At 32.4% G+C, this 13,071-nt stretch overlaps 1 protein-coding gene across 1 annotated transcript; it reads right to left on the reverse strand.

Annotated features, from left to right (window-relative positions):
- Positions 1 to 8,341: 8,341 nt before the first annotated feature.
- Positions 8,342 to 9,825, reverse strand: LOC145635220 (transcription factor bHLH162-like). The gene is made up of 3 exons (XM_081686509.1): positions 9,612 to 9,825; positions 9,059 to 9,406; positions 8,342 to 8,548 (listed from the first exon to the last, which is right to left on the reverse strand). The coding sequence occupies exons 1-3, from the start codon at positions 9,744 to 9,746 to the stop codon at positions 8,480 to 8,482; spliced, it is 552 nt and encodes a 183-aa protein (XP_081542635.1). The 5' UTR covers positions 9,747 to 9,825; the 3' UTR covers positions 8,342 to 8,479.
- Between the last annotated feature and the right edge of the window lie 3,246 nt (positions 9,826 to 13,071).

A 13,071-nucleotide genomic window follows, 5' to 3' on the forward strand; every position in this document is an offset into this window, starting at 1 on the left:
ATGCATTGATAATTGATTAATATGCTTTACCCTCAAAAATATTATTTATTGGTGAACCTATGCCCTAGGCCGCTTGATATATTGTTATTCCCTTAGTTTTTATTTGCATTAGTTATTTTATTCTTCTTTAATTCTCTTAATTAAATCGTTTTGATTACTTAATAATTTAGATTATAATAATGATTTAGGAATAGAAAGACAATGATTCCCTGTGGATTCGACCCTATTTCCCAATCTACTTTAGTTAGAGAAATTAGGAATTACTTTTGATTTAGTGATACGACTATATCATGCATGTCACTTCCCAACATTTTAGAAAGTTTGAGATAACTATAATAAATTGCGTTTGGACAATTATACATTTTAAAATGTTTATCTACTTATACTGGTTCACAAATTGACTTACAAACAAGGTATATTTTGACAAATTTGCCTACTTTGTATTATATGAACATATCAATCTGTATCTTATATTGTTTGAACTTATTAGCTCTTAATTATATATTATAATAAGTATCACTACTAGGAAACAAGCAAATTTCGATAGAATAAATACCCTGTTTTTCGTTTAAACCGGTTGTCGGAAACCCTTTTGTAGGAAAACGACCTTTCCAGACGGAAACACTTTCCAACATAATTTTAATCGGAAACACTTTTCCAACGGGATTCAGTCCGTCGAAAAAGGTATTCTGGCACGGGAAAGTCCATTGGAAGTCCGGGGGATTGTAATTCGCCAAAAATTTATGACGGAAAATCCAAGGAAGAAATTATTAAAAAAAAAAAAAAAAAAAAAAAAAAAAAAAAAAAAAACCACCGCACCTCCGCTTCCAGCCCCCACCGCCACTACGCGTAACCAATAAACCTACCAGATCCAACACCTTAACCCACCTAACCCGAACCCACCACCTTAACCTACCTAACCCGAACCCACCCACCAGTACCACCACCTTAACCAACCTAACCACCACCCACCTAAAACCACCCAACTAACCCGGATCTATCACCTAAAACCACCCAACCAACCCAGATCTATCACCAAAACCCACCTAATTTGAACCCACCCACCTTAAACCACCCAACTAACCTAGATCTATCACCTAAACCCACCTAACTTGAACCCACCCACCTTAAACCACCCAACTAACCTAGATCTATCACCTAAACCCACCCAAACAAAACCTAGAACTACCACCCTAACCCTACCTATTCCAACCAACTTTCCACCATAAACCACCCTCCGCAACCGCTCAAAATCACAACCACAACCCAAAAATTAACAAAACATTAAAAAAATAAAATAAAAAATTCAAAACAAGAAAACATACCTTTAAAATCGAATTTGACTTTGAATAACACCTCAAATTTGGTTTAATTTGGCTAAATTCAACCATAAAAACTATAGATATAGAGTTTTCATGGTCGAATTTAACATGAACAACCATTAATTTCTAGAGAACAACACACCTCCACGCCGGCAAAAAAGATGACAAATTCGGCGTCATGAAAACCCCAACCCCACGCTAGCGACAAAGAAATAAATAGAGATGAGAAAAAAGAAGAGAGAAAGGGAAGGAGAAGAGGGAAAATAAGAGAAAAGGAGAAGGGGAGAAGGGGAGAAGGAGAAGGGGAGAGAAAAGGAGAAAAGAAAAGAGAGGCGGAAATAGAAGGGGGAAGGGGTTGCATTTTAGCCTTTTAGGGTTTGGTAAAAAGGAATTTATTATTTGTTTTAATTATATTCCGACGGAAATTTCTGATGGACAATAAATTCCTCGAAAATTGAAAATTCCTACGGAAAAATCCTTCAGAAAGCACATATATTTCAAAAGATTTTATTTCTGTCAGAACTGGTGAATTTGTCAAAAATATCCGACAGATCAACATAAATTCGTTGGAAATTTCTCTTTTTTCGACAGAATTTCGTGTTCGTCGGAACCACTCCGTCAGAATTTACCTATTTTCAAGTAGTATATGTAATTTGAATTTATGAATTTTGTAAAATAAGTGATAATAAGGGGTAGATAATGTTATGTTTACTAAAAATTCTGTGGCAGTTGTCCTTTATTTGCTGAATAAAAAAATTTATGGCAAAATTTATTACTCGTATTAATGTTTTTTTTAAGGATTTTTTTTTTTTTTTTTTTTTTGCAAAATAACAGCACAAAAAGTCACAAAATGGATTATAACACCACAAAAAAAAAAAAAAAAATCAAAAATTGGATTTGACCACCACTTAACGAATCCTAGGATGAAATCCATAAGTGGGGCCCACCATATACACGTGTCATTTGCTTATTGATTATAAGAATAAAGAAAATTTATATAAAAAAAATCCTAAACAACCTAACTCAGCCCAACCCCACCACCGACACCACCTGTCCTCCTTCGGTGACAACATAACCCAAGCCGCTGGCACCCCTGCCCCACCAAAATCGGCGAACCTCTCCCTTCTGCTTCCCAAAAACCACCCCATGCCTAACCAATGCAAATCACGTTATAAGTAATAATAAAAATAGATTTTTGTAAATAAATTTCAAAAATATAAAAAAAAATTCAAAAGTTATTTCAATATTATTAAATGAATTTTAAAATTTTGATAAATAATTTATAATTAGGGCATGTTCTCATCCGATTAATTTCAGTTCAGCTCTAATAAGTTCAGTTCAATTTAAGTCAAATGATATTGCTAATGATATAAAGCCAAATTTCATATTTTTAAGCTTATATTACAACAACGACAATAATAATAATAATAATAATAATAATAATAATAATAATATTTCACTTAATGACTATTATACCAAATTTTATTATTTGACGAGCTAGGAGTAAAAAATTAATTAAAATCAGACAATAAATAATTACTATATAATAGTCATTTAAGGTTGACTATTATAAAATCATTATATTTTACCAAAAAAAAAAAAAAAAAAAAAAAAAAAAAAAAGCTCTACTCGTACCTCATTAGATTTTTTTTTCAATTGTTGAAATATTAGAATCCTTTGACCCAATGATACTACTAAATTTAGAATTCTTGGGCACAAGTATTTGCGTTCCATCATCCAATGGGGTGGTGGTCGTTTTGAAATATTTCGGCTCTATTATTTCGGCATTGGATGGAATCCGGGGAAGGGTGCACTTCTTTTTTAGCAAAGCCCGGTCTTTGTTGTACTGACGCAAAAACCGATTGTGGCCTAAACTGGTAAGCCGGTCCACTTAGATGGCTTGTCCAATGTCATCTATACTCTGGGTGCTTTGTCAAAGTTTACCACGCCCCCATCCGCCTGGAGCTCAGCTCATGTAATGCATGTGAGAAAAAACCTTAAAACTTAGCTTATGATTTTGGAACTCACATTCGGCAATGTAACTTAGTATATTTATCCACGAGTTGGGTGTGAGCTGCCAGAAGTCTAGCTCGTACCTTTTCTATATCCTTTTGATCCCTCTGTGGAGGGGGAAGCGGATCGGAGACCAGCTATGATTGTCGCCTCATAGCAGCCGAAATAGTTGTTAGCGTGCTCGGCGTCATCCTCCCATACTACAGTCGCCTCCACAGGCGATACCCTTATTTCCCCGTTACTCCCAATGGGATACTCGTCTTGAAACCCCTTGAAACTTGATTTCAGGGCAGCGACGTCCCTGACAGTCATGTGCGTTTCAGTGGGATTGGTCATAGACGGCCCTTTTGCCGGCTGCTCAGCCTCAAAGCTGGCCTCCGCCTGACCAGACCCAGAAGCCTCAACTCATGATTGTTGGGAGGCTACAACGCCATCCCTTTGATCTGATTCATTATGGGTAGAGGCGGAGACGGATCCTTCACTGTCTGACTTCTCCAATATCCCATCACTGTGAGTGGAGGGGGCAACGCCAGGCGGAGAACCTGTCTGCTCATCTGATTCATCGTACTCCCCGTCTGGGGCGACTTCATTGTACCTCCAATATCTTTTGTTTTTTGTTAGATTCGTCTCGACTTACACAATTTTAATATCTAAGGTTTATAGTTTTTACATATTGGTAACTAATGATATTAACGATTGAAAACATATATCAAAAAGCGTGAAAAGAAAAGTGTTGCAACTAAAAAAAAAAGTATATAATAGTCATTTAAGGTTGACTGTCATGAAATCATTTTATTTTTACCAAAAAAAAAAAAAGCTATACTCGTACCCTATTAAATACTTCCTCCGTTTCTTTTTAGTTGATACGTTTCTTTAGTCACGTTTGCCAATACACAAATCCAAACGTGACAAATCTAACAAAACATCGCATGACTATATTTTATATTACGTATAAATCACAAAATACAGTCAAAGGAGAGTGTATAAATAATGTTAAAGTTAAAACGTGTCGGTTAAAAAAATGGAGGTAAAAAATTTTTTTTTTTTCCAATTGTTGAAATATTAGAATCCTTTGACCCAATGATACTACTAAATTTAGTAATGGCCCTTGGTCCTGATTTGGTAAGTGGGTTGAGAAAAAGATGCAACGAACCACAAAATATAACCAGTACAGAGCAACAGAGTTAAAGTGTTGTCGTGTTGGAGACAAACGAAAAGTAGCTATTATCGTGGACCAGCTACACCATATAGGTATGTAGACAATAATATATAGTATGTGCTGATGTGCAACTTATCTTCAAAAAAAGAAATGGTGGTTTGTTGTATGGAGCTAATTAATTTGGGACCCAATTTTAACAGACTGATCCAATGACATATTAACAGCATTACAGTACACACTTACACCTTTGTCATCACTAATAAGTTTATGATTCATCGCTATTCTTGTGCATTTGTGCATATATACATTGAATTCCAACAAATGTGGTGGTACCAAATTCATTCTTAACGATAAGGGTTTGTTAATGTCCATACGCCGACCACATTTTTTTTATGCATTTTTTTGTTGGTCATAAATCTTTTCCATTTCCTTAAAAAAAAAAAAAAAAAAAAAAGGAAGATTCCATAGCAAATCCCATACAAGATATATTCAAGTATTTATATACACAAAGTCTTATATGTGGCTGGCCACACCGTGTGGCCAGCCATTGTAGGGGTTACTTTTCTAGTGGAATGGAGGTTACTTGGTCAGTATTAAAGGGGCTAGTTCATCCTTGTTATAGAGTTACTCAGTCAGTGTTATAGGGGTTACTTAATCAGTATTAAAGGGGTTACTTCGTCCTTGTTATAGATCAGTTACTCAGTCAGTGTTATAGGGGTTACTTTGCTAGTGTAATGGGGTTACTTGGTCAGTATTAAAGGGGTTAATTCGTCATTGTTATAGAGTTACTCAGTCAGTGTTATAGGGGTTACTCGATTGGTATTATAGGTGTTACTTAATCAATGTTATAGGGTTATTTTAAGTGGCCACACGGTGTGGCCGGCCGCACACAAGACGAGCTAATTTATATATATCTCGTCAAAAAAAAAAAAAAAGTATTTATATGTATATATAAATCACCAAATTTGTAAAAATGTTTTAATGCATTTAAATAATTATCAAAGTTGATCTACAATTTTTTTCTCAAAAAAAAAAGTTGATCTACATTTACTTTGAACAATTTGTTAATATATTGGTGTTAATAAATAAATAAATTATTGATAGAGAATATTCATCATACCTCTAGGTTTAGGACATATTTTGTCTAAATAGTCTATAAATATTCTCTATCAATTATTAAAATAGTGCTAATTGAATACTATTTCTTAAAGCTTCATTTTTAAAGTCTAAAAAAAATAGAAAAATTATTGGAGTCTCAAAATTAGTCCTTTTAGGGTTTCACTTCACCATTATTGTTGTAGACATTGATGTTAGACGCAATGTTAGCAAGGAAGCATAGTCAATCTCCAACACCATTACCACGCGAGCACTCTTTTTGTTTTAATCATGCACGTTTTCCTCCTTTTCTAGTTAAAATTTAAAAAAAAAAAAAAATCGAGATAGAGAGATTAACCTTTTAACGGAACAATATAATTTGGTAAAATTTAACCTAAAAATAAGGGATAATAGCAATTAGGGTTAATCCTAATTCAAAATATTTTAATCTTTTCAACTAAAACAAGAACAAAAACAAGGTTTCGAAATTAACCCACTCGAATCAATCTTACAATTAATTTTCTTAAACTCAAAAACATCTAACTTTATTGATGAAAATAATCATATTTATAGGCACACACTCCCATATGGCCATGTCCGATTGAAAAACTAAAACTAAAAGATAAAATTAAATCCTAACAAATTGATAATATTAAACCAAATACTAACAAGGTAAAATAAATAAAGAAAAATAAATCCTAAAATAAAACTAGACCAAGATCCTTGATCTGCATCTAAGTTAACGGACTTGACTTTTTGCGATAGTAGGAGAGAAGGATAAGGTAATCCCCCATTGACCGTTTCCAAATTGCTAGATAGTGAGATTGTTAGGAATATAGGAAAATATATTATTCTGATATATTTTCCATATAGATCTCATAATATTATATTTAGGATAATAATATATCTTAGTGATATTTTAAGATAGATTTATGGAAGTTTATATGATAGAGTTTATATTGTATAGGTTATCTTTTGTAGGCTATAAATAATAGCCAAGATCATCAATACAATTAAAGCTATTCTCTCATAAATAATTTGTCATGGTATCAAGAGCAGGTTAAATCTTGGGACCGTTCACACAAATACTCCCCCTGCCGGTGGGTTAGAATATTAAACCCACCGGTGGGATTCATAAATTTGCTTCCGCTATGCAATAGTATTGCTCTTTGAAATTTCTATTTTTTTTTTTTTTTTGAAATAACCATGTGATACGTGGGTTAATATTGGTGTATGTGATCAATATGAATGATCATATGTGATTTGGTTAGGTTGTAGTATTTGAGTGTGCTTCCTCCATTATTGCATCTCCACGGAGATGAAGAAAAGCCACGTTTGGCGTATTATTTATTATTTAAAAAAAATGCAAAAGACCACGGGCACCAGCGAAGGGCCTGACAAAGAAGATCACGGACACCAGCAAAGGGCCGTGGCAAAGAAGATCACGGACACCAGCAAAGGGCCGTGGCAAAGAAGACCAAGGACACCAGCAAAGGGCCGTGACAAAAGACCACGGACACCAGCAAAGGGCCGTGAAAGAAGACCATGGACACCAGCAAAGGGCCGTGGTAGCAAAAGTTTGTTTTTTTTGTAAATAAAAAAAATTGAAGGCGACATCAACATAGTAGTGCAACTCAATCGACTTCAACAAAGTGCGACTTTCCAATCGTAACGTTCGTGTTACTGCCGTTACGATTGCGGGAAGGTGTTAGGAATATAGGAAAATATATTATTCTGATATATTTTCCATATAGATCTCATAATATTATATTTAGGATAATAATATATCTTAGTGATATTCTAAGATAGATTTATGGAAGTTTATATGATAGAGTTTATATTGTGTAGGTTATCTTTTGTAGGCTATAAATAATAGCCAAGATCATCAATACAATTAAAACTATTCTCTCATAAATAATTTGTCAGAGATTTAAATTTTGATCACACAATATTATTATATGAAACTTGCATATTCGATATGAGTTGTCTAATAGGATATTAGTTCATCTATATTTATCACTCAAATTTATTAATAAAATACACATTATTACGATTCTAATAAGACCCCACTTGGTATATTGTTTCCGTATAAATTATCGTATATTTAAGGTCAAAGTTTGGTCAAATCTGACATTCAGATCAGACCAGATCAAATTAGATAAGTAAATATAAGTCGAACTAAACCGGACCTTAGTTGGTTCAATATTGTTTCTTAAAGTTTTTATCCTTGCATTGTCAACTACTACACATTTTCATGTTCATAAACTAAGTATGTTAGATTAAAATACAGAAGAACCACAAATTGTAGGCTGATACGCTGGTTGGCTCCTAATCTTCCTTTTAATAATGATTAGAGCTCAAAATTTATGATAAGTAAAGGTGAGCTTATCAGATACATCGATCCAATAGGTAGATTACCCACTGCTGATAGACTTTACAAAAATAATACTACCTCCGTTTCATATTAGTTGTAATGATTAAACATTTTTTCTATGTACTTTATGTCAAATTGTTGCAAATAATATGAAACGAAGGTAGTAGATAAAATTGATATAAATTCCACGACACTAATTTGATCTCTATTAGAAGTGGGTAGTTTACGTGACATCTTGTTGGCCTTGTGATTATCGAGACAACATTCATGAGACAATGATGAATTTGTTGGCCTAGTGATAGTCCTGAATAAGAAAGTTCCCTTAAAGTGTGATTAGGTTTAAGATTTTCAAAGTACTAAACCATCTAATCTCTAAGATACTCAACAATGATTTGAGTCCATGACTTTCATTTAAAAATAATAAGAAGTGCTACATTTGGAAATCTAGGTTGAAATATTATCATACAAACAAAAGTTTTGCAAGTAATTATTACACCATAAAAATAAAAAAATCAATTAAAGTGCATATCTCTTTAGCCTCTCAGTAATCCTTGCGACTCCATGGCTTGTTGCATTCTCACCAATCTGCAATAAAAACAATTTCAAAATGACAGATTCTCACTAACAAGATACAAAATGTAACACGTGAAAGTGTTTCAATATTAGCATCGGTTGGGTTCAAGTTGACTCGATAAAACATGTTTCAATATATATAATTATGTACATGTACAACATCTTATGATTCATATCTATCAATGTTGTTAATTTAACTTAACTATACAAAAACAATTTAGCTTGAATAGTCGTTGTTAAAAATTCTTCTATGTTTGTCATTTAATTGATAATCTAGGAACTATAATTATTGAATATTCTCAAGCTTGACTCATTGACGGTCAAACCAAAATCAAACCATATTATTTTGACTGATTGAACCTATTTGAATATTTCGATTTGTGTTTCCCTTTATGTTAAGAAAAAATACAGTACTTCGTATTATAATTAATTAGTTATATAATAAATAAATAAAGTGAGTTAATGCGACAATGTGACAAGTAATTTTGAATGAATATGAAGTGGTTCAATTGGTTAACTAACCTGTGCATGAATGCTGTGAAAAACAGTGCTCCCAACAACAGAATAACTAGCATTAACAACCTGAGTATGTTCTTCATGAAGAATGCGAATTGCTTCGGTGAAAACAAATTGACACTCCAAACCCGTAACCAAAGTCACTTCTATAGCACTGCCCTTATCATGTACTTCTATTTGGACCGGCGAATTCAAAGACAAACCTCTTCTGCTAGAATTACTACCGATACTGCTGTAATTCTGATCAACATCAGGCAAACTTTCTTTCTTTCGCTTCAATTCCGTTACATTATCGTTCAACTTTCCTATGAATTTTATGGCTTCATCTATTTGATCCGTCAAGGGTAATGTCTCCTGCGTACAAAAAAAAAAGTCATTAATAATCAATACTGTAATACGTACTGGTATGAGAGTGGGGGATAGCTCAAGTGGTTAGAGCTCCCTCTCAATCCGCCCTTGGGCTCTCTGAACACCATTAAAAAAAAATTGGTGAATTAATTATACAACATATAGTAATAATATGAAATAATTTATGAATTGAAGTATTGGAGAAAGAGACCTTTGAAGAAGAGGAATCATGATGAACAAGGGAGTTGAGTTGAGAGTAAAGGCATTTCATGTGATTTCTTCTATTTCTTTCAATGGTTTTTCTATCTATTTTGGTGGAGGGAGAATTAGATGTGTTAGTGTTCATGATTCTTTTAGTGCTAGAAAAATTATGTGCCCTAAACTTTGGTGTTGTGATGCATTTTATACTATCTCCGTTACAGGTTATGTGCAACGATTAGACATTTTTTCTCTCTACTTTAATTTATGTCAAATTGTTGCACATAACTTCTGACGGAGGTAGTTTTATTTGAGCCACAAAAAAAGATATTTGTCAAGCAAAAAAAAAAAAATAAAAAAATAAAACCGTACAAAGTGAAAGCACAAAAATGAAGTAAGTGATTTATTAAGCCAAAGAATTTGGGACTGAAAAAATAAAGTAAAAGGTGAATAATGGCAGGGTTTACCGTATCATATACACGTTATATAGATAAGTTTTCGGTCCCACTGTTGATGACACGGACAATATACTATGGAGTATGTATGTAATTTATTGTTTACGAACGGCTGTATTTAATTCGTAAGGTCAATTAAATTGAATTAATCGAAGCTGAATTGAACTGAACTGATTGGAGCTAAACTGAACTGAACTAATATGAATTGACCTAAAATTAAGCTGAAGTAAACATACCCTAAAAGTGTTTACAAAAAATTCAATGAATATTTGAAGGAAAAAAGGTACAAAAAACAATATAATAAAGTTACAAGAATAAGAATTAATCATGATGTGTACAATATCGCTTATTATTCAGGTTAAATAAAGGGTTAAATGTCGTAGCTCACTAATTTTTATATTAACATACCGTCATGTGTTAACTTTTATACTCCGTATCATATGTCGCTACTTGTTTAACTTTTATACCAATCTGCCACTTGCTAACTTTTATACCAATATGTCACCAACGATAATTTTTATACCAATATGTCACAATGGTGCTAATATTTATACCAATATACTCCCTCCGTTTTTAAATACTTGCTCCACTTTCCTTTTTCGGTCGTTTTTAAATACTTGCTCCTTTTCCTCTTTTGGAAAGCTTTTACAATATTTAATTCATTTCTCACACTTAAAGCTAGCTACATTCTATTCGAATTACAATATTTAATTTGAATTTATCTTACAGATATAGGGCGTGTTCGGTGTTAGCGTTTGAGTAGCTTTTAGGTTGCTTTAGTGGTTTGACTTGGTCAAACAACTACTTAACCAAAAATGTGAGTGTTTGACAAAGTAGTAGTTAGGGTAGCTTTTATGAAAAGATAGAAATATTAGCTTTTGAAAATAGAAGTAGCTTTTGAGGTATCTGTTGAAAATTTAATCTATAGTTTTAAATATAAAACATTGATTTTTATATGTAACAGCTAGACAGCTAGTCAACCGCGCGCTACTTTATCGTACACTCATACCTAAATCATCTATTTTTACAGCTGCAATCTTGTTAACAATTAAAAACTACCTACACAACTAACAGTTACCTTTACAACTATATTTTTCCAAACTCTAATATCTCTAACAAAGTTGAAGTCAATCTCTAAATAGTAAATACAAAGATTTTAAAAATTAATGCATAAAAATTTATATTTATACAGCATTTGCAATGCTCACATAAAATATACATATACATATGCATGAATTAAACAACTCATAATACATAAAATATTAAATTCTCATATAGTAATGTCTTTGTTCTTTTTGAGTTTTTTAACATAGCAGGTGTCAATAAAACTAAGCATGTGTCAGCAGATTATTAATACTAAGCAGGACATACTTTAACTAAATAGAACAAACTACAATAGCTCAAATTAAAGAACAGGGTCTAAAGATGTTTATATGTATAGCCATTTCAAGAAGTTCAAAATTAGAGAAAGATGTTACACAAATTACTTAAAAGTATGGAGTAGTAATGGAGAATTAAACTATTTTCCAAGTATGCCTTAATAACCGCAGACCTCAACCAGCAAAACCCCACTAAAGATTTAAATTTATTAGTTATTAGACTTATTACAGTAAGTTTTAGTTTAGTTATAAATTATTTAGGCATTAATGGTTAGCTTTAATTTGAAAGAATTTAAAAGTTCAAACCTTAACCCTTCTACTTAATATTTTCGGTCAAGATCCACTCTATTAGTTATTACGTACGAGTAGTATCTTAAATTGCTTAGACATTCTTTGTAACTATTTGTCAGTGTGTCACCACTGTTAATGCCATTGCATTGGACAATGTATACAATACATGTGTGCCACGTTTTCTCTCTCTTGTTCATGAGACATGACTCCATTCATATAATCATATTTCTGATTTTCTAAATGGATAAATAGTTAAATACTACTCGGTACTTTGTACTATGTAAGTGTTAAACTTTGATTAAGGGTGTGTTCTCATTTACTGAACTCAGCTGAACTGAACTGAATTGAGCTGAGCTGAACTGAATTGAGCTGAACTGAACTGAACTAAACTGAGCTGAACTGAACTGAATATTTTATAAGAGAAGGAAATTAGGAGCTGAACTGAACTGAACTGAACTGAATTTCAACGTAAGAGAACAGGCCCTAAATACTGTAACTGTTAAACTTTGATTAAATACCGTATGTCGAGACACGACTTTGACCATAATTAATTTATCTAATTGTATGTTAGTAAAGTTATAGGACAATTGATGTTATGAAAGTATATATTATAACAAATTCAACAATGTATTTTAAAATAACATTTGTTTTTTTTTATATATTACGAGTAGTAAATTAATCATGTCAATATTATTGTGTGAATACTGAAAAAAAAAAAGAAAAAAAAAAAAAAAAAAACACGGGTAACACTTACTAAAACATGAAGAGATTAGTTAATTTCAGTCCTAACTCAACAAAAATAATCACAATCCCAAATTAAACATCAACATCTTTTGTGAATCACTAGGAAAATTTATCAATTGTAGTCATTTAAAGTTGAAAAATTTGCAAATTACAGCCATTTAAAGTTCTTATTTGGCAAATTGCTGCCATATTAAAAAATTGCAAATTGCAGCCCAAAAGTTTGCATAAATTGTACATTGCAGCTCGATTCAACTTTTTCATCGGTTTACATGTCGAAAAATTTTCGGTTAAGGTTTTAGGAGTCATTTTAGCTCTTAAGGATCCGAATTGAGCTCGAAATTAGCAATTAAAAAATTAACGTGTCTCATTTTTACAATTTCCCACAAGTTGATACATTTTTGTTACGCAAAACGAGGCACTTACGTTAATTTTTTGTTAATCCCGAGCTCAATTCGGGCTCCTAAGGGCTAAAATGGCCCCTAAAACCTTAATGAAGATTTTTCGACATATAAACCGATGAAAAAGTTAAATCGAGCTGCAACTTACAATTTATATGAACTTTTGGGCAACAATTTGCAATTTTTTTTAAATGCCTGCAATTTGT

The sequence above is a fragment of the Chenopodium album genome, chromosome 6 (genome assembly GCF_948465745.1).
Source record: "Chenopodium album chromosome 6, dcCheAlbu1.1, whole genome shotgun sequence".
Taxonomy (NCBI): Eukaryota; Viridiplantae; Streptophyta; class Magnoliopsida; order Caryophyllales; family Amaranthaceae; genus Chenopodium; species Chenopodium album.